Source organism: Salmo trutta, chromosome 13 (genome assembly GCF_901001165.1).
Source record: "Salmo trutta chromosome 13, fSalTru1.1, whole genome shotgun sequence".
Taxonomy (NCBI): Eukaryota; Metazoa; Chordata; class Actinopteri; order Salmoniformes; family Salmonidae; genus Salmo; species Salmo trutta.
Window position 1 is genome coordinate 79,466,870 of NC_042969.1, and position 23,389 is coordinate 79,490,258.

The 23,389-nt window shown below is 44.7% G+C and overlaps 1 protein-coding gene across 5 annotated transcripts in view; it reads right to left on the reverse strand.

The window, feature by feature from the left end:
- LOC115206576 (glutamate receptor 4) overlaps positions 1-23,389 on the reverse strand; it is a 142,519-nt gene that overhangs the window by 4,932 nt on the left and 114,198 nt on the right. The window contains exons 14-18 of one of the 5 annotated variants that reach the window (XR_003880819.1): positions 7,803-8,001; positions 6,332-6,579; positions 4,163-4,277; positions 728-1,569; positions 80-690 (exon numbers count right to left, since the gene is read on the reverse strand). Coding sequence is in view for 3 of the 5 variants with exons in the window: in XM_029773712.1 (XP_029629572.1) it covers positions 1,324-1,569; positions 4,163-4,277; positions 6,332-6,579; positions 7,803-8,001 (808 nt within the window). In the remaining 2 variants the exon portion in view is untranslated. Of the gene's footprint in view, positions 1-79; positions 691-727; positions 1,570-2,523; positions 2,639-4,162; positions 4,278-6,331; positions 6,580-7,802; positions 8,002-23,389 lie in introns of those variants that run through there. The other 4 variants (XM_029773711.1, XM_029773710.1, XM_029773712.1 and 1 more) reach the window with 4 other exon arrangements.

Sequence of the window (23,389 nt, forward strand, 5' to 3'; positions counted from 1 at the left end):
TCTTTGTCAGTGGGCAAATGTACAAAATCAGCAGGGGATCAAATACTTTTTTCCCCTCACTGTATGTACCCTGAAGAGATATACAGTAGATATGGAGCCACCCCAGATTTGGCCCCTAGTGGGCGTGGCAGCTACTATAACAAAAAAATGCCTCACAAATGTAAATACAAATTTAGCTTCCAGTCAATGTATCTATTCCAGGTTGAGAGTCTCATCTTTCAGATACAATTGGAACTAAAAGTCTGATTGCACTGGCGCCTATATCGCCCATATCGGTGGCCATCTTAGGTCGTACCAGTATGTCAGATTTGCTCAATCGCCAATTTCTCAGACACTGAGTATCACAGAAACACAACACTTTGAATGAATAACATAATTTCTTTCAAAACAAGTGGCTATGGATGAAATTTATTGAAAAAAACGGATTTAAAAAAAAAACATACAAAAACATATATTTTGAAACATCAAATTTGACTATAAATGTGTGCTTTAAAAAATATATATACGCTTATTTTGGGGAATTTAAACAATTTACTTTAGTTTTTTTTACTGCTAGACAGACAGTCTCTTTGCAATGATTACCAATATGAAGTAAAAACAAAAATCTTTCGCTTTGAGGGTTAACATCACTAAGCAGACATCCTCTATAAAGTGTTTGGTTGATTTGAGAGGATTATTTTCTAACGCTACCTCATTCGGGATTGAGAGGATTATTTTCTAACGCTACCTCATTCGGGATGTTTGGGCATCTACAATTCTAGAACTCTGACAGGGGGCTTAACTTGTCTGTAAAACTCCAGTCCTCCAATGAAGCAGTCCTGCTGGTTTTCTGTTCTCCTTAGTACCTAACTGGTCAATCAATGTTATTGATTGAATAGAGAGATGGTCCAGACACCTGCTTACCAAGGTCTAAATCAGTCAGTTATTAGAACAGTGTTAAAACCAGCAGACAGTGCGGGCCTTGAGGACAGGAGATGTGCACCAATGTTCTAATGTCTTATGTGCTGTATGTGTAGTGTACTGAGTATGGACAGAATGCAGGTGTAGAACATCATCATCATCATCATCTGCAGCCAAAGACGATGGAACCAATCTGCCCCCAGAGTGCTCTGGGGTGAAGTGCTACACATCAACGATCAGAAAAACAAACAAAAACTGAAACATAAGAAGCTGTCACAACAGGAAAATAAAGGGAAAAACAAAAGCACATTGGTTCCACAATGCTTCACCACAGTCACAACAACACTGGTCTGCTGTTGCTAGAGGCTACACGCACAAGAAACTTCACACCAGCCCACCTATAGGAGGCCCTAAGTCCTACCCCTATATCTTGACCCCCTCGGAGCCGTATACGTTGTACCCCTCTCTATAAGTGGCTAAATTCTGGGTGCTGGGAGAGGGGCTGGGGCAGTGAGGGGGGCTAAGGTCCACCTTCATGCGCTTGGCCTCGGCACGCGACTTGTAGCAGAACTCGACCAGGGCCACCAGCATGGCTAGGCCCAGACCCCCCACCAGGATGTAGAAGACCCCAGCCACGTTGCTCAGGCTCAGGGCCTGGGACGACTTGTCCTGGGAGGGGGGACGGAGAGCACAGGGGTTAGAGAGCGAGAGACAGTGGAGCTAGTGAGACACAGAACAGGCAGCTTGGTTATTTAGTTTTCAGCACAATAACGTCTACTTCTACAAACAACTACAGCACCTACCACTACTATGACTAGTCTACTACGTGAAGCACTTCTACTACTACCATCATTAAAGTGTATTATCTACAAGTGCATATAATACATCTATTACTACTACTATGACAGTAGTACTACATCAACTGCATATCTACTACTAATGCATGACTACAATTTAAGTAAATAAACTTTTTAATATTGATACAAGTATTAAGTCGAGGATGACTAGTACATCATACCAATTAAAGTATATTCAGTCATCGTATTAGTCAGGCTTTTGGATGAGTGATGATAAAGTTCTATTCAGACAGTCTTGGTGAAGGTCCCCGATATTTTAAGAACTTCACTGGCATTCTTAGAAGTTCTCTAATGTTCTAAGAATCTCTCTAGTGTTCTTCTAAAGACAACTTACATGTTCTAAGAATCTCTCTAGTGTTCTTCTAAAGACAATTTACATGTTCTAAGAATCTCTCTAGTGTTCTTCTAAAGACAATTTACATGTTCTAAGATTATCTGTAGTTTTTTAAGACTCATGATGTTTCAAAGAACCTCTCCACTCTTTGACTTGTCTTCTACCCAGAGTAAACCAGAGAATAGTCAACTGAATGGTATTCTGAGAGTAAGGCCATTATTATGAAGGTTATAGTCACATTATACAGGCAGATGTGGCATAGGCAGAATACTAACAGTGATAGAACTATTCAACAGTAATCAATCAAATATTATTATTAGATTATATCAAAATGTAACTGATGCTAATCCTAGTCTCCAGGCTAATCTAGAGTCGTGCCTGTCTGTCACACAGTGAGGGTGTTTGGTCCCCCACTCTGCCCGTGAGACTGACCTTACTTCCCGAGTCCTTGGGTCCACACTCGCCCTTATCGTACCACCATTTGTTTTTCAGTTTGTCTAAGACGCCTGCTTCACTCAGTTTCAAAACCGCAAGGTTTACCGGGGTTCTTGGCGTGTAAAAATAACATAAATAACATCATAGGTCATGTTATTTTATGTTATTAGGTCACATACAGTCAGAACTGTCACATAAATGGTACTGCTTGATAAAAGTGACCCAGTCTGGGTCCCACTGAGTACATGTGTGTATGCTCGTTGGGGGGCTGAGGGGGGCGAGGGCTAAGCGAGCTACAGACATATGAGTGGGACCCCCCTGCATCACTTCAGGTAACGTGCCCATACTGCCCCAGCCGGCGCTACACAAGCAGAGGCAATTACTGTGAACACAGGACTATTGGCATGGCCTACTCACACTGGGAGAGAGGGGACTGTATGGGGCAATTTACTGCACGTCATTAACAAGACCTGGGTAAGAGATCTGAAAATTCATCTAATAGGCACCAAACAATAAAGTCAATCAAAGCATGAAGTATATCATCGCTCTAGTTCATCCCTCCATCCTTCCTCTATCTCTCCCTCTACGTCAGGGATCATCAACTAGATTCAGACACGGGCAACATTTTTCTTGAGCAGATGGTCAGGGGGCCGGAACATAATAAAAAAATATATTTTTAAACTGCAAATTGACCACAAGAAGCCTAAACAGATATAATATTTGACTAAACCATAATCATTTCAAACCTTGATTACATTTGTGAACATTGTCCTGCGTAGGGTGCTTTGTGATGGTACGTTAAAACGGGTGTCTTGAGTCTCTGTGGTCATTCCAAACCCCGTGGTGGTTATTGTAAGAGTAGGGGTGTTCACCCCGGTGTCATGGCTAAATTCTCAACCTGGCCACATTCCATCATCCCCTTCATTCCTAATTGGCATATATCACTCCTCACCTCTTCACCTGATAGCTCATGTGTGGTGAGAGTTCTGCCACAAAAATGGTCGTTGTGCATCACTGAGGTGGGTGCTACACATTAATAGTGAATAAGGTGAGTTTCCCCCAACTATGTAAAGCGCTTTGAGTACCTCAGTTGGTAGAAAAGTGCTATAAATCCAATCAAGTATTATTCATTATTATTATTTGCATACAATCACATACTGTATGTGTGGGAATACTTGGGAACAGATTTCCGAAATTAAAATCACTTGGATCTGATTTCCAGATTTTTTTTGCACAAATAAGACCACCCGCTGGCCAGTTGGGGAACCCTGCTCTATGTTCTGACAACCACACTCCTCTCTCCAGAGCATCCACTACAGGGTTCTGGTCCACACTCCTCTCTCCAGAGCATCCACTACAGGGTTCTGGTCCACACTCCTCTCTCCAGAGCATCCACTACAGGGTTCTGGTCCACGCTCCTCTCTCCAGAGCATCCACTAGAGGGCCAATATTCCTGCTTTGACAGTAATTGCTCTCCTATCTCTCTCTTCTTTCCTCCCTCGTTTCAGTACAGGGGGAGTCGAAGTGGGGGGGGGGGGGGGGGGGTCATGTTCATCAGTGATCTGTGTGGCTGGGGCAGATGCACGCATTACTTCCCGAACACGGTTGAACCGTGTCCGGAGACAGAGAGGCTAACCTTGGAGTCCCCTCCCCCGCTGCCACACTCTCCCTTGTCGTACCACCATTTATTTTTCAATTTGTCCAACAGGCCCTGCTCGTTGAGTTTTAACACGGCCAGGTTGACCGCGTTTCTTCAGAGGGATAAAACATAGTTGGTCAGAGGAGGGATGGAGTATCAGCCAATGATGAGCCAATGGGATGAGGAAAAAGGAACGCCAGTGATTGGTTGGAAGCATCAGATTAGTGGACATGTACAAACCTCCAGACAACTCTCTCTCTCTCTTTCTCTCTCTTTCCCAGCTTTTACATCCCACTTTATTGTAGAGATATCTTTGCAACATTGAATGCCCACCCTTTCAACATATAGAGCCTATAGAGAGAGCCAGCAGAGGCAATTAGCCCAAACCCCTTTCATTCAGTCCACCTTTACCAGGCTATTGTCTGAATGATGTGCAGCAGGGCAAGTAAAGGGGAGTGGTGGAGCCCTGGTTAAATGTTGTGTTAAAGCCTATCTCAGTCCCCTGCTGCCACAGAGCTAATACCCTGCTGCTGGTGTTCTGGTCCCTGCCGCTCCTGTCCTAATCCCCGACAGCTCACTACCTCACACCCCTGAGGGGAAACGACCTCTAAAAACAGCACACACTCACACTGGCATTGTGTGTGTGTGTGTGTGCGTGCGTGTGGGGTATGGACAGTCAGACAGACAGTCATTATTATGGTATTGTACACTGAGCTGCCCCATGGCTCAGAGGCTAGAGAGAGAAAGAGTTCTCCGAGGTGCAAGCCATGGAAAATATCACCATCATAAGAAGAATAGGGAGAAAGGAATAAGGCTTTCCAAACATGGAAAATAATTAGAATTATATAAGAAATATATATTATATGAATTACCAACATATAGTTTAAACTACATATCTTACAACTAATAGTAAGCTTCATCAAAATCATCATCATCATATCAAATCAGTGCTTTGAATGGCTTGCCGCGAGCAGGGGCTCTCGCCTGACGTGCGCTCTCCTGTCCACGTGCATGGTCCCGGTAGGTTTTCCCATGATCAGGAGAAGCCATAGACAGCAGTCGATAGTCCCAGAATAGTGACAGGCCAGGTGGGGACTATCGTCCACTGGCTGTCACTTTTCCCTCGGAAACAAAAAACCTTCATTTATCTGAGTGGAAAAGGAACCCTTGTAAAGGGGTAGGGGAGTGGGAGGACTTCTTTGCACGGTGCACAGGGGGAAGTTATAGGAAAAGTTATAGAAAGGGTGTCAGTATTCCTGCTGCTATAGATGGGACTCCTCTTGGTCCAAACACACACAAACACACACACACTAATTTATGGATCATGTTTCAGGGGATCATCAATTAATTGGATCGTGGGAATTTGTTTGTTTTGATTGATTTCATTTCATTGATTTGATCTGTATTTTGGGGTGTTATGAAATAATTTGATCGTTTTCAGATTGTTGTTCCCCCCGTTGGCCAGGCCCTTCAACACCTTGTTTCCTGTGTGTCTATAAATTCCCCCGGGTGGCTCTGGGAGTCATGGCAACGCCACGGTGCTACGCCCCTCCCCACGGCATCACCGTTAGTAACTTCATTCACAATCAGCCTCAGTACAAAAACAGATAGTATCTACATTACACTCTATATCTGAGAATGAAGGAATGAGACAGTCAAGATGACAAATGAGTAGACAGATTACCTGATCGGTGGCCCTATGAAGAGAGAAAGTGAGTGAAAGAACAATGGACAGAGAGACGGATGGACGGAGAGACGGACAGACAGCAATACAACAGAACAATGGAGCTAACAGGCACTAAAGAACTCAACACAACATAGACAAGAGGGAGATAGGGAGGAAGAGAGGGAGAGAAAGAAACTAATGAGAGAGAGAGACAGAGAGAAACTAGAGAGGGAGAGAGAAACTACAGAGAGAGAGACAGAGAGAAACTACAGAGAGAGAGAGAATTAAACTAACGCGAGAGAGGGAGAATAGAGGGGGAGAGAGAGAAACTACAGAGAGAGAGAGAGAGAGAGAGGTAGACAGACAGAAAGACAAAGACAGAAAGACAGAAAGAGAAAAGGCAACAGACAGACCAGACTAAGACACTACTAAGTGATCCATATAAAAGGCACACCAGGGTAGGTGGAATACCATAACAACAGTTATACTACTCCACCCACCTTAGCTGTGAGCCTTTAGGTGTGGCAATGCCATATCCCTTGGAGTCCAGGTTGCCTCCAACCTTCATGGTGTCGCAGGGCTTGCGTTGTTCCGTGTACTCATTCATGGTGGACTCCAGGAGGAAAGCGTACTTCCCTTTGGACTTGCGGACGCGAGCCACGCCCTCCGCTGTGGTCTTAGCGAAGACAGAGGGCTCAGCAGACTTCATATAGGACCACATCTTCTCATATACCGCAATCTTTGACCTCTGAGAGAAGGAAGGGTAAAGAGAAGAGGTTAAAGGTTAGCGTTAGGGTTAGGTCATCTTATGTGTAAAGCTGAATTATTGGTACATGTCCTCACAGCTGCAATGATCACTGGTCCTGAAATATGTTCAGTCATCTGCAGCTGCTCTTCACAGGGCATTCATTAGAATGTAGTGAGAGAATGACAAATGATCTAAGCAGCATGGAAATGAGAAAAAGCAGGAAACCAACTGCTAGTGGATAGTGTGTTATTGTAGGGCGTGGGTCTGTCTATGAGTGTGTTATAGCTGTATCAACTGGTGCTGCTGTCTCTGTCTCTAAACAGACCCTGTTATACACACACACAACTTTATGCTTGACCTTGGTGTGCTGCAGTGTGTGTGTGTGTGTGTGTGTGTGTGTGTGTGTGTGTGTGTGTGTGTTTTGGGTGTTGTGAGTAATGAAAATAACAAGCTGGGGAACAAACTGTCATTCTCCACAACCGTCTTGTTACTCCCTTGTTTTTATCCTGTCTTTGTTCTCTCTCTCTCTGTTATGAAGTGTTATTCCCTGTCTCCTTTAGGACACGATAAGCCTCAGCCTTAGCCAATGAGCCACAGCCTGGAGTAGAGAGGCCAGTGCGTGCGTGCGTGTGTGCGTGCGTGCGTGCGTGTGTGCGTGTGTGGCCCGGATTTACTGGGGCGTGACGGACACCTATCCCATAATAATGTCAGTCACTTCCATCAGGACCAGCGAGCCTCTCCCACCATTACCCTCCCTCCCTCCCTCCCCCCCTCCCTCCCTCTCTCCCTCTTTCTTTCTTTCTCCTTCTCTGTATCTATCCCTCTGTCTTTCTCTGTCTGCCAGGACAAACAATGCCATATTTTCAATGTAGTGACTATCATAAACTTACCTTCCTGCTTTAAGAAATCAGTGGGGAAAAATACATACTCACTCACACACACACACACACGCATACACTCACACTAAATGAATGGTGGTAAATCCCTCTCAGAGTAAAAAGCTTCTTCACCCTCCAGAGATTCCAGCTCGTTATGTTGATGATACTAAAGCTGTACACAGATGCACACACTGTCTGCTACTGCCAGGCCCCAACTATCCACATACACACACTTATGCGAGCGTGTGTGTGTGTGTGTGTGTGTGTGTGTGTGTGTGTGTGTTCAAGCTTGTGTGTGTGTGTGTGTGTGTGTGTTCAAGCTTGTCTGTGTGTGTGTGTACTCACCCTGAAGAACTCCTTGGTGGAGCCTGAGTCCAGTGTTCCATAGGCGATCTCCGTCTGCTTGGCCAGATCCTCAGCACTCTCTATGGGCGACACCATCCTCTCCACGGTGAGGAAAGCAGCCAGGTTGGCCGTGTAGGACGAGATGATGATGAGAGTGAAGAACCACCACACGCCACCCACTATACGCCCCGACAGAGACCTGAGACAGGGGGGAAGGGAGAGAGGAGAGGATGAGGAGGAAAATAAAGATGGGATGAAGGGGAGAGGAAAGAGCAATGTGTGTTTCTCATTGATAAGTGTGCAGTAAACAGAGAAACAGTCAATTAAGGTTATCTAAGTTGAACTCCAGAGTTCAAATATGCTTTGCTTCATTGGCACCACAGTCAAAGCAATCAACCTTGAAACCAATTCAACATCAATTTATTAACATCAGTTCAACATCAACTTAACGTCAATTCAACATCAGTTTTTAACATCAGTTCAACATCAATTCAACCATCACCAGAACAAAAGATAACAAAGCATGAGTGCACTCTTAATTTCCCCTAACAATCTCTCCGTTTGTTTTATTTCAGGGAGAGAAGGAGAGAGAGCGAGAGAAAGAGAGAGAGAGAGAGACAGAGAGGTCATGAGCAGATGAGCCCCTGCATTTTTCAGCATGTTCTTAAAAAAAGATAGATTTAGAGTTAGATAAACTTGGATGTTTTTGTCAGGAACATATACAGGATGCTACCCTCTACAACATAACCTTCACTCCAAATCAAAACTCCAAACCTACAACCATGATTTTGGACGTAATTACGGAATCACCTGGAAGGCTTACAACTACCAAAGCTATACAGAAAATGCTCTAGAAAACAACAGAAACCTGAAAACACCATCCAACCTGGAACTGAGTGAGTAATGTTAGGTCTGAAGCTATATTTTATTTCCAAAAGCCAAGAAGAAAAATACATTACGTTACTTTATAAGGACTGAATGCTAAATTAAGCCTGCCAAGCTTGATACAACTTCAATTAGCACTGACGTGTCAAGTGAGAGGTGTCAAAGCCCTTTAGCCCAACAATGGCAGGAGAGTCGCACAGTCTACTCCAACCAAATGGAGAGGCCTTAGAAGCTGCCTCCTGCTGTTCAGAGGTAATTAAAATACAGTGTGTAAAGAATAATACGACAAGAAAAGAGTACAAAATGAAACTCCTTATGGAAAATCAAGAGACACTTTTTGCTGACTATTATAGAAATGGGTACATCAGCAACCTGACCTTCCCCTGGCATGGCACAGTGCTATATTAACACACTACCCCTCTGTTGGGGGGGGGGGGGGGGGGGTTGTTACCGAGGGGTGGAAACAGGATGCTAGACAACAAGGACTCTGAGTCAGCTAAAACAAATCTCTGTAAGTCTGGAACAGTATTGGTACAGGGCACAGGGCCCTTGAGAAAGATACCCCCACCCCGAGCAGCTCAGACCAAACCTCTTCATTATATAACCCCACAGACGAGCAACCCCAAGCGGTAAGTCAACCTCCCAGCACAGAGTACTACCCTCATTGAAATGAAGGATACATTTACCCAGCTGCAGGTAAGGCAAGTGGAGCTGGAACAGCAGGTGATTACACTCCAGTCAGCACAGACCCAGACAACATTCCAGCACAACAACACCCCCTTAACTAGACCCGGAGAGCTGGAGGTGGAGAGAGACATATCTGCACTCTGGACTGTGGTGAGACCACTTCAGCATGATAAAAAGCATGAGCAGGAGAAGAACAGAGCACTAGAGGAGAGGATGAGACTGCTGGAGGAGAGGGTGAGGGGGATGGCGTGTGACAGAGAACAACCCACCAGAGAGGTGGCCACCCCCGCAGAGAAGCCAGCAGAACAGCCCACCTCAGCTCCCGACAAAAGTCTCGACACCAGAGCAGAACAGTCCACCCCAGACCTTGACCATAGCCTCGACATCACAGCGGGACAGACAAATGAAGAACCCCAAGCCCAGGGGCTCTCACCCCCTCTGAGCACCTGCCCCCCATCAGCCACACTGATAGCCCTCCTAAGAACCCTGCCACACCCACTGAGGACATACACAAGACACAGATTGTACTCCTTATTGACTCAAATGGGAAATATATACAAGAAAAAATACTTTTTCCCAAACAAAGTGTGTCTAAACTATGGTGTCAAAACACCCAGCGTGCCCTAGACCTTCAGTCTGAGGACCAACTAGGTTCACCCAGCCACATAATAATACACACAGGCACAAACCACCTGAGGGCCCAGCAGGAAAGGGTGGCCACAGCACTCAAGGGAGTGATGGAAAAAGCTTATTCTACTTTCCCCAACGCACAAGTGGTTATCTCCACCTTGCTACCACGAAAAGACTTCCACCCTGCTACCATACAGCGGGTAAACGCAAGTATTTCCCATGAACGTGCCTCAAAACCAAATGTTTTCCTGGCCCACCACTCCACCCTGGACTTGAACAGCCTCTATGACCAGGTCCACCTATACAAGGCAGCAGTGCCCACCTTCGCCTGGACTCTAAAGGACATCACTCTCAAACGCAGCTCCAACACTTCACACAGGAGCAACAGATCAATAGACACCCCGCCCAGACCAGCGAGACACTCTCCCAGACCTGGCGGGCCCCTCCCCCCGGACCTACACATAGAGGACCCACGCCGAGAGGACCTATATCCAGACCACAACACCACCAGCCACATCCACACCCCCACCCCAACCAACCAATCAACACCCCCCCAAGTCAACCATGCCCACACCACATTTAGGCCCCCTCAGATCAGACCTATGCCCCTAATGCCCACCCCATGCCCCCCACTCCTGCAACGAGGGCCTCAAAATGAAGTCACACATTCGCCCAGGCCGTGAGCAGGCAAACAGGCCCAACCCCCACTCTTACACTTGCCCAAGCCAATGGCATGTACAAGATGCTCAGCAGGCTCTGCTCACACTTACTGGCCTGAGGCCAAACCACACGACGAACACAATTGGATACTTTATTGAACACAAAGCCTTCACTATCTTATCCTGAAAAATCCAAGGCCTGAGGTCATCTGCCTTTGGCCTAAAGAGCAGGAACCTGGACTTCATCAAATAAATCATAAATACAGACATTGTCATCCTACAAGAAACATGGTATAGAGGAGACAGACCCACTGGTTGCAGTCTATGATACAGAGAGCTGGTAGTCCCATCCACCAAACTACCAGGTGTGAAACAGGGAAGGGACTCAGGGGGTATGCTACTTTGGTATAGAGCAGACCTAACTCACTCCATTAAATTAGTCAAAACAGGAACATTTCACATTTAGCTAGAAATTCAAAAATAAATGATCTTAACAGAGAAAAATGTCCTCCTGTTTGCTACCTATATCCCCCCACTACAATCCCCATACTTTAATGAAGACAGCTTCTCCATCCTGGAGGAGGAAATCAATCATTTCCAGGCCCAGAGATATGTACTAGTCTGGCAACCTAAATGCCGGAACCGGACAAGAACCTGACACCCTCAGAACACAGGGGGGGACACACCTACGTGGAGGTGACAGCATTCCCTCCCCCATATGCCCCCCTAGGCACAACTATGACAACATAACCAACAAAAACGGGACACAACTCCTGCAGCTCTGTTGCACGGTGGGTCTGTACATAGTCATTGGTAGGCTTCGAGGGGACTCCTATGGTAGGTACACATATAGCTTATCACTTGGCAGTACTTTATCACTGACCTCAATCCAGAGTCTCTTAGAGCGTTCACAGTCAGCCTACTGACACCCCTATCAGATCACAGCAAAATCACAGTCTACTTGAACAGAGCAATAGTCAATAGTCAAAAGGAACTGAGTAATATTAAGAAATGCTATAGATGTAAGGAATGTAGCGTGGAAACCTACCAAAAAACAATTAGGCAACAACAAATTCAATCCCTTTTAGACAACTTCCTGGACAAAACGTTCTGCTGTAATAAAATGTAAAACATTTCCAACAGAAAACCGAAGAATGCAAAAACCTGAGAAAGAAATTGAGAAACCTGTCCAACGAAAACATAGAGACCCAGAAAACCTGAGTCTACACCTTCACTATGGTGAATCACTAAAACAATACAGAAATACACTACGGAAATAGAAGGAACAGCAAGTCAGAAATCAGCTCAATGAAGTTGAAGAATCCATAGACTCTAACCACTTCTGGGAAAATTGGAAAACACAAAACAAACAACAACATGAAGAATTATCTATCCAAAACGGAGATGTATGGGTAAACCACTTCTCCAATCTTTTTGTCTCTATAACAAAGAACAAACAGCAAAAACATATACATGATCAAATACAAATCTTAGAATCAACTATTAAAGACTACCAGAACCCACTGGATTCTCCAATTACCTTGAATGAACTACAGGATAAAATAAAAACCCTCCAACTCAAAAAGGCCTGTGGTGTTGATGGTATCCTCAATGAAATGATAAAATATAGAGACCACATATTCCAATTGGCTATACTTAAACTCTTTAACATCATCCTTAGCTCTGGCATCTTCCCCAATATTTGGAACCAAGGACTGTTGACCCCAATAACTACCCTGGGATATGCGTCAACAGCAACCTTGGGAAAATCCTCTGCATTATCATTAACAGCAGACTCGTACATTTCCTCAGTGAAACAACGTACTGAGCAAATGTCAAATTGGCTTTTTACCAAATTATCGTACGGCAGACCACGTATTCACCCTGCAAACCCTAATTGACAAACAAACAAACTGAAACAAAGGCAAAGTCTTCTCATGCTTTGTTGATTTCAAAAAAGCCTTCGACTCAATTTGGCATGAGGATCTGCTCTATACATTTATGGAAAGTAGTGTTGGGGGAAAAACATAGGACATTCTAAAATCCATGTACACATACAAGTGTGCGGTTAAAATAGGTAAAAAACACACATTTCTTCCCAAAGGGCCATGGGGTGAGACAGGGATACAGCTTAAGCCCCACCCTCTTCAACATACAGTTGAAGTCGGAAGTTTACATGCACCTTAGCCAAATACATTTCAACTCAGTTTATCACAATTCCTGACATTTAACCCTAGTAAAAATTCCCTGTCTTAGGTCAGTTAGGATCACCACTTTATTTTAAGAATGTGAAATGTCAGAGTATATATTAGAGAGAATGATTTATTTCATCACATTCCCAATGGGTCAGACGTTTACATACACTCAATTCGTATTTGGTAGCATTGCCTTTAAATTGTTTAATTTGGGTTTCAGGTAGCCTTCCACAAGCCTACCACAATAAGTTGGGTGAATTTTGGCCCATTCCTGTAACTGTGTCAGGTTTCTAGGCCTCCTTGCTGGCACATGCTTTTTCAGTTCTGCCCACAAATGTTCTATAGGATTGAGGTCAGAGCTTTGTGATGGCCACTCCAATACCTTGACTTTGTTGTTCTTAAGCCATTTGCCACAACTTTGGAAGTGTGCTTGGGGTCATTGTCCATTTGGAAGACCCATTTGCGACCAAGCTTTAACTTCCTGACTGATGTCTTGAGATGTTGCTTCAATATATCGGGGCAATATGTTCAATATATTGGGGCTGCAGGGTAGCCTAGTGGTTAGAGCTTTGGGCTAGTAGCCGAAAGGTTACAAGTTCGAATCCCTGTTGCAAACCGTAGTCTGGCTTTTGTATGGCGGTTTTGGAGCACTGGCTTCTTCCTTGCTGAGCGGCCTTTCAGGTTATGTCGATATAGGACTCCTTTTACTGTGGATATAGATACTTTTGTACCTGTTTCCTCCAGCATCTTCACAAGGTCCTTTGCTGTTGTTCTGGGATTGATTTGCACTTTTCGCACCAAAGTACGTTCATCTATAGGAGACAGAATGCGTCTCCTTCCTGAGCGGTATGACGGCTGCATGGTCCCATGGTGTTTATACTTGCATACTATTGATTGTACAGCTGAATGTGGTACCTTCAGGCATTTGGAAACTGCTCCCAAGGATGAACCAGACTTGTGGAGGTCTATCATTTTTTTCTGAGGTCTTGGCTGATTTATTTTGATTTTCCCATGATGTCAAGCAAAGAGGCACTGGGTTTGAAGGTAGGCCTTGAAATACATCCACAGGTACACCTCCAATTGACTCAAATGATGTCAATTAGCCTATCAGAAGCTTCTTAAGCCATGACATAATTTTCTGGAATTTTCCAAGCTGTTTAAAGGCACAGTCAACTTAATGTATGTAAACTTCTGACCCAATGGAATTGTGATACAGTGAATTATAAGTGAAATAATCTGTCTGTAAACAATTGTTGGAAAAATGACTTGTGTCATGCACAAGTCATGCCAAAACTATAGTTTGTTAACAAGAAATTTGTGGAGTGGTTGAAAAACGAGATTTTATGACTCCAACCTAAGTGTATGTAAACTTCCGACTTCAACTATATCAACGAATTGGTGAGGGCACTAGAACAGTCTACAGCACCAGGCCTCACCCTACTAGAATCTTAAGTCAAATGACTACTGTTTGCTGATGATCTGGTGCTTCTGTCACCAACCAAGGAGGGCCTACAGCAGCACCTAGATCTTCTGCACAGTTTCTGCCAGACCTGGGCCCTGACAGTAATTCTCATTAAGACCAAAATAATTGTGTTCCAAAAAAGGTTCAGCCAGGACCACAAATACGAATTCCATCTAGACACCATTGTCCTAGAGCACACAAAATACTATACATACCTTGGCCTAAACAGCAGCACCACAGGTAACTTCCACAAAGCTGTAAATGATCTGAGAGACAAGGCAAGAAGGGCATTCTATGCCATCAAAAGGAACATTAAATTCGACATACCAAAAATACTTGAATCAGTTATAGAACCCATTGCCCTATATGGTTGTGAGGTCTGGGGTCCGCGCACCAACCAAAAATGCACACAATGGGACAAACACCAAATTGAGACCCTGCATGCAGAATTCTGCAAAAATATCCTCTGTGTGCAACGTAAAACACAAAATAATGCATGCAGAGCAGAATTAGGCCGATACCCGCTAATTATCAAAATCCAGAAAAGAGATGTTAAATTCTACAACCACCTAAAATGAAGCGATTCTTAAACCTTCCATAACAAAGCCATCACCTACAGAGAGATAAACCTGGAGAAGAGTCCCCTAAGCAAGCTGGTCCTGGGGCTTTGACCACAAACACAACAGACCCCACAGAGTCATCGCCTACAGAGAGATGAACCTGGAGAAGAGTCCCCTAAGCAAGCTGGTCATGGGGCTCTGTTCACAAACACAAACAGACCCCACAGAGACCCAGGACAACAACACAATTAGACCCAACCAAACCATGAGAAAACAAAAAGATTATTACTTGACACATTGGAAGGAATTAACAAAGAAAACTGAGCAAACTAGAATGCTATTTGGCCCTAAACAGAGAGTACACAGTGGCAGAATACCTGACCACTTTGACTGACCCAAACTTAAGGAAAGCTTTGACTATGTACAGACTAGGTGAGCATAGCCTTGCTATTGAGAAAGGCCGCCGTAGGCAGACCTGGCTCTCAAGAGAAGACAGGCTATGTGCACACTGCCCACAAAATGAGGTAGAAACTGAGCTGCACTTCCTAACCTCCTGACAAATGTATGACCATATTTCCCTCAGATTACACAGATCCACAAAGAATTTGAAAACAAAACTCTCATATCTACTGGGTGAAATACCACAGTGTGCCATCACAGCAGCTATATTTGTGACCTGTTGCCACAAGAAAAGGGCAACCAGTGAAGAACAAACACCATTTTAAATACAACCCATATTTATGTTTATTTATTATCCCTTTTGTACTTTAACCATTTGCACATCGTTACAACACTATATATATATACATAATACGACATTTGTAATTGTCTTTATTCTTTTGGAATTTCTGTGAGTGTAATGCTTACTGTTCATTTTTGTCTATTTCACTTGCTTTGGCAATTTTAACATATGTTTCCCATGCCAATAAAGCCCCTTGAATTGAAAGAGAAAGAGAAAGAGAGAAAGAGAAAGAGAAAGAGAGAAAGAGAAAGAGAGAGAAAGAGAAAAAGAGAGAGAAAAAGAGAGAGAAAAAGAGAAAGAGAGAGAAAAAGAGAGAGAAAAAGAGAGAGAAAAAGAGAGAGAAAAAGAGAGAGAAAGAGAGAAAAAGAGAGAGAAAAAGAGAGAGAAAAAGAGAGAGAAAAAGAGAGAGAAAAAGAGAGAGAAAGAGAAAAAGAGAGAGAAAGAGAAAAAGAGAGAGAAAGAGAAAGAGAAAAAGAAAAAGAGAGAGAAAGAGAAAGAGAAAAAGAAAGAGAAAGAGAAAGAGAAAGAGAAAGAGAAAGAGAAAGAGAAAGAGAGTAAAAGAAGAGGGAAGCTTTGACTATTCTTTAAAGGTGAAGGAGATTACCCAGGCTCCCCAGTGGGAGGGAGAGGGGTGGGCCTTTCTCTTCAAACAGAGAGCAGGAAACAACAACAAGTGTTGCTTTCAAATGTAACAAATCCCTCTCAGCTTCCATGTAATACCCTTCTGTAAACCTGTCGCAATAATCATTCCATTCCACTTGAACCTTTGTTGCATTTCAGCAACATGAAAACTGAGAGTGTGTGTTATGACTATTATTGGCCTGGCTGTGCATTTGTTTTCAAAGGCCTTGTACCTTTGATCGCACACACTGTTGTGTCTTGTCCGCATTTGCCCTGTTTGAATGTTTTGGTAACTATAGACAGGACAGTTTAACTAAACAGTTTGGAAAAATTGTTAATGTTACGTTCCCATGCAATAAAACCAAAAATGTGGCTCAAAAAGAAAGGGAACTAACAAAGAGTCACTGACCAACAACCTAAATGAATCAGGTGGGGATTCAGGAAGGGTTGTGAAGGACTCATGGGGACGTCCAATGAAGGTTGACTAGCAACAACGACTGGGACCTAAAAGACACCCATCATGAGAGCCACTAAATCTGCCCAAGAAGAGACAAACCCACACCAAACTTAAAGACTAACTACAGACAAGACAGTTTAACTAACCTGTTTGAATTGATTGGTAACTACAGACAAGACAGTTTAACTAACCTGTTTGAATTGATTGGTAACTACAGACAATACAGTTTAACTAACCTGTTTGGATAGATTGGTAACTACAGACAAGACAGTTTAACTAACCTGTTTGGATTGATTGGTAACTACAGACATGACAGTTTAACTAACCTGTTTGGATAGATTGGTAACTACAGACAAGACAGTTTAACTAACCTGTTTGGATTGATTGGTAACTACAGACAGGACAGTTCAACTGAAGATGTAGACAGAGAAACAGAGAACACACATTGCACATACATGTAAGAACCACATTCCTCTTGCAGCCACTAGGCAGACATATTTGAAGCAGCTGGATATCAATGTATATCCCTTTGGTGGTTGTTAATTGAGAGAGAGAGAGAGAGAGAGAGAGAGAGAGAGAGAGAGAGAATTGAAACAGTCCCTGTAGACAGTTGATTTGGGTGGTGAGGCTCAGTAAATTGTTACCCTTTTAGAGTGTTTCTATATTCCCCTTCTGTTCAACCTCACCCTAACCCTCTCACACACACACACACACACACACACACACACACACACACACACACACACACACACACACAGGCTCGCACACACACTCACACTCGCACACCAACAGTTACGCACAGGACTGATGTAAGCTGAAGGGGCAGGCTAAGGGTAGCGACAGTGTGTGTGGACCTGAGGTTTTGATCTATAAGTATAGCCTAATGAAGCAGAGATGAGTTGTTGTGACGTTAAAAGAAAAACACAAACACACACGAGAGAGAGAGAGAGAGAGAGAGATGGATTCAATTCATTTCAACTAAGAGATCATCTATTTAGGTGTAGTTGTCACGCTGAAATAAGAGCACCCTAAAATGCATATCTGTGACATCTGTGGTCTGATCCATGGTCGAACCATTTGAACCATCGTTGAAGTCTTTAAACCACAGTCTCATACTGGAGGCACACAGAGTTTCTGATGGGGGACAGCTGGGAGGCACACAGGGTTTCTGATGGGGGAGAGCAGAGAGGCACACAGGGTTTCTAATGGGTGACAGCTGGGAGGCACACAGGGTTTCTGACAGGGGACAGCAGGGAAGCACACAGGGTTTCTGACAGGGGACAGCAGGGAAGCACACAGGGTTTCTGACAGGGGACAGCAGGGAGGCACACAGGGTTTCTGACAGGGGACAGCAGGGAAGCACACAGGGTTTCTGACAGGGGACAGCAGGGAAGCACACAGGGTTTCTGACAGGGGACAGCAGGGAGGCACACAGGGTTTCTGACAGGGGACAGCGGGGAGGCACACAGGGTTTCTGACAGGGGACAGCAGGGAAGCACACAGGGTTTCTGACAGGGGACAGCAGGGAAGCACACAGGGTTTCTGACAGGGGACAGCAGGGAGGCACACAGGGTTTCTGACAGGGGACAGCAGGGAGACACACAGGGTTTCTGACAGGGGACAGCAGGGAGGCACACAGGGTTTCTGACAGGGGACAGCGGGGAGGCACACAGGGTTTCTGATGGTGGACAGCGGGGAGGCACACAGGGTTTCTGATGGGGGACGGGGACTGGCACACAGGGTTTCTGATGGGGGACAGCAGGGAGGCACACGGGGTTTCTGATGGGGGACGGGGGGAGGCACACAGGGTTTCTGATGGGGGACAGCAGGGAGGCACACAGGGTTTCTGATGGGGGACAGCGGGGAGGCACACAGGGTTTCTGATGGGGGACAGCGGGGAGGCACACAGGGTTTCTGATGGGGGACGGGGGGAGGCACACAGGGTTTCTGATGGAGGACAGCGGGGATGCACACAGGGATTCTGATGGGGGACGGGGGGAGGCACACAGGGATTCTGATGGGGGACGGGGGGAGGCACACAGGGATTCTGATGGGGGACAACGGGGAGGCACACAGGGTTTCTGATGGTGGACAACGGGGAGGCACACAGGGTTGCTGATGGGGGAGAGCAGGGGCATGTGATCTGATCAGCCAAGGGCTAAACAAGATGGGACAGAATGCTCATCGAATATGATAGAGTGTGTGAACAATATGTGGGAGGAGAGAAGAGAGAGGCAAGAAGGAAGGAAGGAAGGAAGGAAGGAAGGAAGGAAGAGTGGAGGAGAGAGAAGGAGGATGTGGGAATATAGCATGTCTGGCCTTGGATGTGTTAGTGGTAGATGGACAATGTCCAGTGTGTGTGTGTGTGTGTGTGTGTGTGTGTGTGTGTGTGTGTGTGTGTGTGTGTGTGTGTGTGTGATTGGTATGCAATAGGCGAGTCATTCTATTATAGGCCATGTATCATCTGTGATAGGCAGTAGATTGCCTTCCTATCCTCTGGGTGAGAGATTAATGACATGCTGTCACACACTTACACACACACACACACACGAACACACACACACACACACGAACACACACACACACACGGTAGGTGGTCTAGAATCACTGTCTCCTCTGCCCAGGAGAACAGTATTTTGATCTGTTGGATGTGAAGGGGTTGTCCTTATAGCTAAGTACTCTATGTGTGTTTGTGTGTGTGTGTGTGAGTGTATTGTGTTCTGATTAGACATAGTGTAATGTGCTCTAATAATCTATCCTGCCTTAGTGCTTGATGCTCTTTTAACTCCTTTCTAAATAGTGTATCATTCAGCAGAGAGCGTTAAAACCAACCAGATACATAACTCCCCACATAGAAATGAACAGCACAATTACCTAGAACGACTTAAAAGCTCAATTTGCAGGACTACTACTATCATTTGCACACAGACTCACACACACACACGCACAAACACACACACACGCGCAAACACATAACTATTTCATGAAGCAATCAATAGAGAGGACTGGGATGTTGTCCATGACTAAGGTTCCCTCTCCTGCTGTCTTCTGGCCCTCATCGTTCTGGTGTCTTTGCCTTAGCTTTGATAGCTTACAGCAGGCTATGACAGAAGGCTTTTTAAAAAAAGTATTATTCACCTGAAATCCACAACAGAAGCTAGCCAGAAGTTAGCCAGTTCACTAGCTAACGTTAGTATTCAGCTAACCACGGTTGGTGGTCATCAGCTATCCTTTAGCTCGAAAAGCTATCGCCAGTTTTGTACAACGCGACTCAGACCAGAGCATACCGGACCTATTTTCTCTCCATATCCCCGGATTTCTACCGCAAGCTCCGGACATTTACACCTGGATCTTGCAGCTAGCTAGCTGCTATCCGAGTGACTATTGGCTAACGTCGGTCCCGGAGCAAACTCCAATTATTCCGGAGCTAGCCAGCTGAATAGTTCCATCAGCCACTCCTGGGCTACAATCACCTATCCGGACCCGTTTTACTCCCGATGCGGAGCCCCACCGGGCCTTCACGACTGGACTACCAACGTTATCTGCCTGAGGGATTTATCCAACTGGCCCCTCCTTCGCGACGTAAGCTGAACGCCCATCTGCTAACTGCGGCCTGCTAATCATTAGCTGTTTTGAGCATATCTGCTGCTATCTGAATAGATCTATCAGTCAATTTTCTTGGGCCACTATAACTATAACTATTTTGCCAATTGGATTGGTCCACTCTACCAAACGGAACCCCACTAATCTACCGACGGAAACGCACGAGGTGGCTAAAAACAGACCTCCATCTTCTGCCAGCTTGCTACCCATTGCCCGGCTAGCTCTCTGAATCGCCGTGACCCCAACCAACCTCACTACTCACTGGACCCTTATGATCACTCGGCTAAGCATGCCTCTCCATTGCTGTTCTGGTTAGTGTTTATTGGCTTATTTCACTGTAGAGCCTCTAGCCCTCCTCATTATACCTTATCCAACCTTTCAGTTCCACCACTCACACATGCAATGACATCACCTGGTTTCAATGATGTTTCTAGAGACAATATCTCTCTCATCATCACTCAATGCCTAGGTTTACCTCCACTGTATTCACATCCTACCATACCTTTGTTTGTACATTATACCTTGAAGCTATTTTATCGCCCCCAGAAACCTGCCTCTTTTTACTCTCTGTTCCAGATGTCCTAGACGACCAATTCTCTTAGCTTTTGGCCGTACCCTTACCCTACTCCTCCTCTGTTCCTCTGGCGATGTAGAGGTGAATCCAGGCCCTGCAGTGCCTTGCTCCACTCCTATTCCCCAGGCGCTCTCTTTTGATGACTTCTGTAACCGTAATAGCCTTCGTTTCATGCATGTTAACATTAGAAGCCTCCTCCCTAAGTTTGTTTCATTCACTGCTTTAGCACACTCCGCCAACCCGGATGTCCTAGCCGTGTCTGAATCCTGGCTTAGGAAGACCACCAAAAACTCTGAAATCTCCATCCCTAACTACAACATTTTCAGACAAGATAGAACGGCCAAAGGGGGCGGTGTTGCATGCCCCATTCAAGAAATTTAGAACCAGGAACAGATATAGCTCTTGGTTCTCTCCAGACCTGACTGCCCTTAACCAACACAAAAACATCCTGTGGCGTTCTGCATTAGCATCGAACAGCCCCAGTGATATGCAACTTTTCAGGGAAGTTAGAAACCAATATAGAAAAGCCAAGGCTAGTTTTTTCAAGCAGAAATTTGCTTCCTGCAACACAAACTCAAAAAGGTTCTGGGACACTGTCAAGTCCATGGAGAATAAGAGCACCTCCTCCCAACTGCCCACTGCACTGAGGATAGGAAACTCTATCACCACCGATAAATCCACTATAATTGAGAATTTCAATAAGCATTTTTCTACGGCTGGACATGCTTTCCACCTGGCTACCCCTACCCCGGTCAACAGCACTGCACCCCCTACAGCAACTCGCCCAAGCCTTCCTCATTTCACCTTCTCCCAAATCCAGTCAGCTGATGTTCTGAAAGAGCTGCAAAATCTAGACCCCTACAAATCAGCTGGGCTAGACAATCTGGACCCTTTCTTTCTAAAATGATCTGCTGAAATTGTTGCAACCCCTATTACTAGCCTGTTCAACCTCTCTTTCGTGTCGTCTGAGATTCCCATAGATTGGAAAGCAGCTGTGGTCATCCCCCTCTTTAAAGGGGGGACACTCTTGACCCAAACTGCTACAGACCTAAATCTATCCTACCCTGCCTTTCTAAGGTCTTCGAAAGCCAAGTTAACAAACAGATTACCGACCATTTCAAATCCCACCGTACCTTCTCCGCTATGCAATCTGGTTTCAGAGCTGGTCATGGGTGCTCCTCAGCCACGCTCAAGGTCCTAAACGATATCTTAACCGCCATCGATAAGAAACAATACTGTGCAGCCGTATTCATTGACCTGGCCAAGGCATTTGACTCCGTCAATCACCACATCCTCATCGGCAGACTCAACAGCCTTGGTTTCTCAAATGATTGCCTCGCCTGATTCACCAACTACTTCTCTGACAGAGTTCAGTGTGTCAAATCGGATGGCCTGTTGTCCGGACCTCTGGCAGTCTCTATGGGGGTGCCACAGGGCTCAATTCTTGGGCCGACTCTCTTCTCTGTATACATCAATGATGTCGCTCTTGCTGCTGGTGATTCTCTGATCCACCTCTACGCAGACGACACCATTCTGTATACTTCTGGCCCTTCTTTGGACACTGTGTTAAAACTTCTTGGGGCTATGTGGGACGTTAGCGTGCCCCCCGTGGCGCACCCTATCAACAGCAGGTGCATTTCAAGAGCGGCAAATTTGAAACCTAATAAATGTCAAAATTCAAGTTTTTCAAACATACAACTAACTTACAGCCTTTGAAAGATAAACATCTTCTTAATCTAACCACGTTTACCGATTTCAAAAAGGTTTTACGGGGAAAGCATAAAGTTAGGTTATGTTAGGAGAGTACATTGACAATAGCTGTGTGCAATGCATTGTCGATTCAAAGACAGGCGTCACCAAAACCATACAATCAGCTAAAATTATGCACTAACCTTTTACAATCTCCATCAGATGACACTCCTAGGATATTATGTTAGACAATGCATGCATTTTTAGTTCTATCAAGTTCATATTTATATCTAAAAACTGCGTTTTACTATGGCGTTGATGTTCAGGAAATCGCTTCCCTCCAATACCGGCAGTCAAGTCATGACAACAAAATAATTAATTAATATTAGAAAACATTGCTAAAATATTATATTGTCATTCAAAGAATTATAGATTTACATCTCTTGAACGCAATGGACTTGCCAGATTTAAAATTAACCTTACTGGGAAATCACACTTTGCAATAATCTGAGCAATGCGCCAGAAAAATACGCATTGCGATACAGACTAACCGCCATGTTGGAGTGATCTAAAATCGAAAATACTATGTAAATAATCCATTACCTTTGATTCTCTTCATCAGATGTCACTTCCAAAGAGTCCCAGGTCCATAACGAATGTAGTTTTGTTCAAAAAAGCTCATCATTTATGTCCAAAAACCTACAACACGGTCCAAAAACCGTGTTGTAGCACATGATCTAAGCCAGCCGGACTTCACTTCACTTCAAGAACGGAAAAAATATATTTCCGTTCGTTCAAACATGTCAAACGTTGTATCGCATAA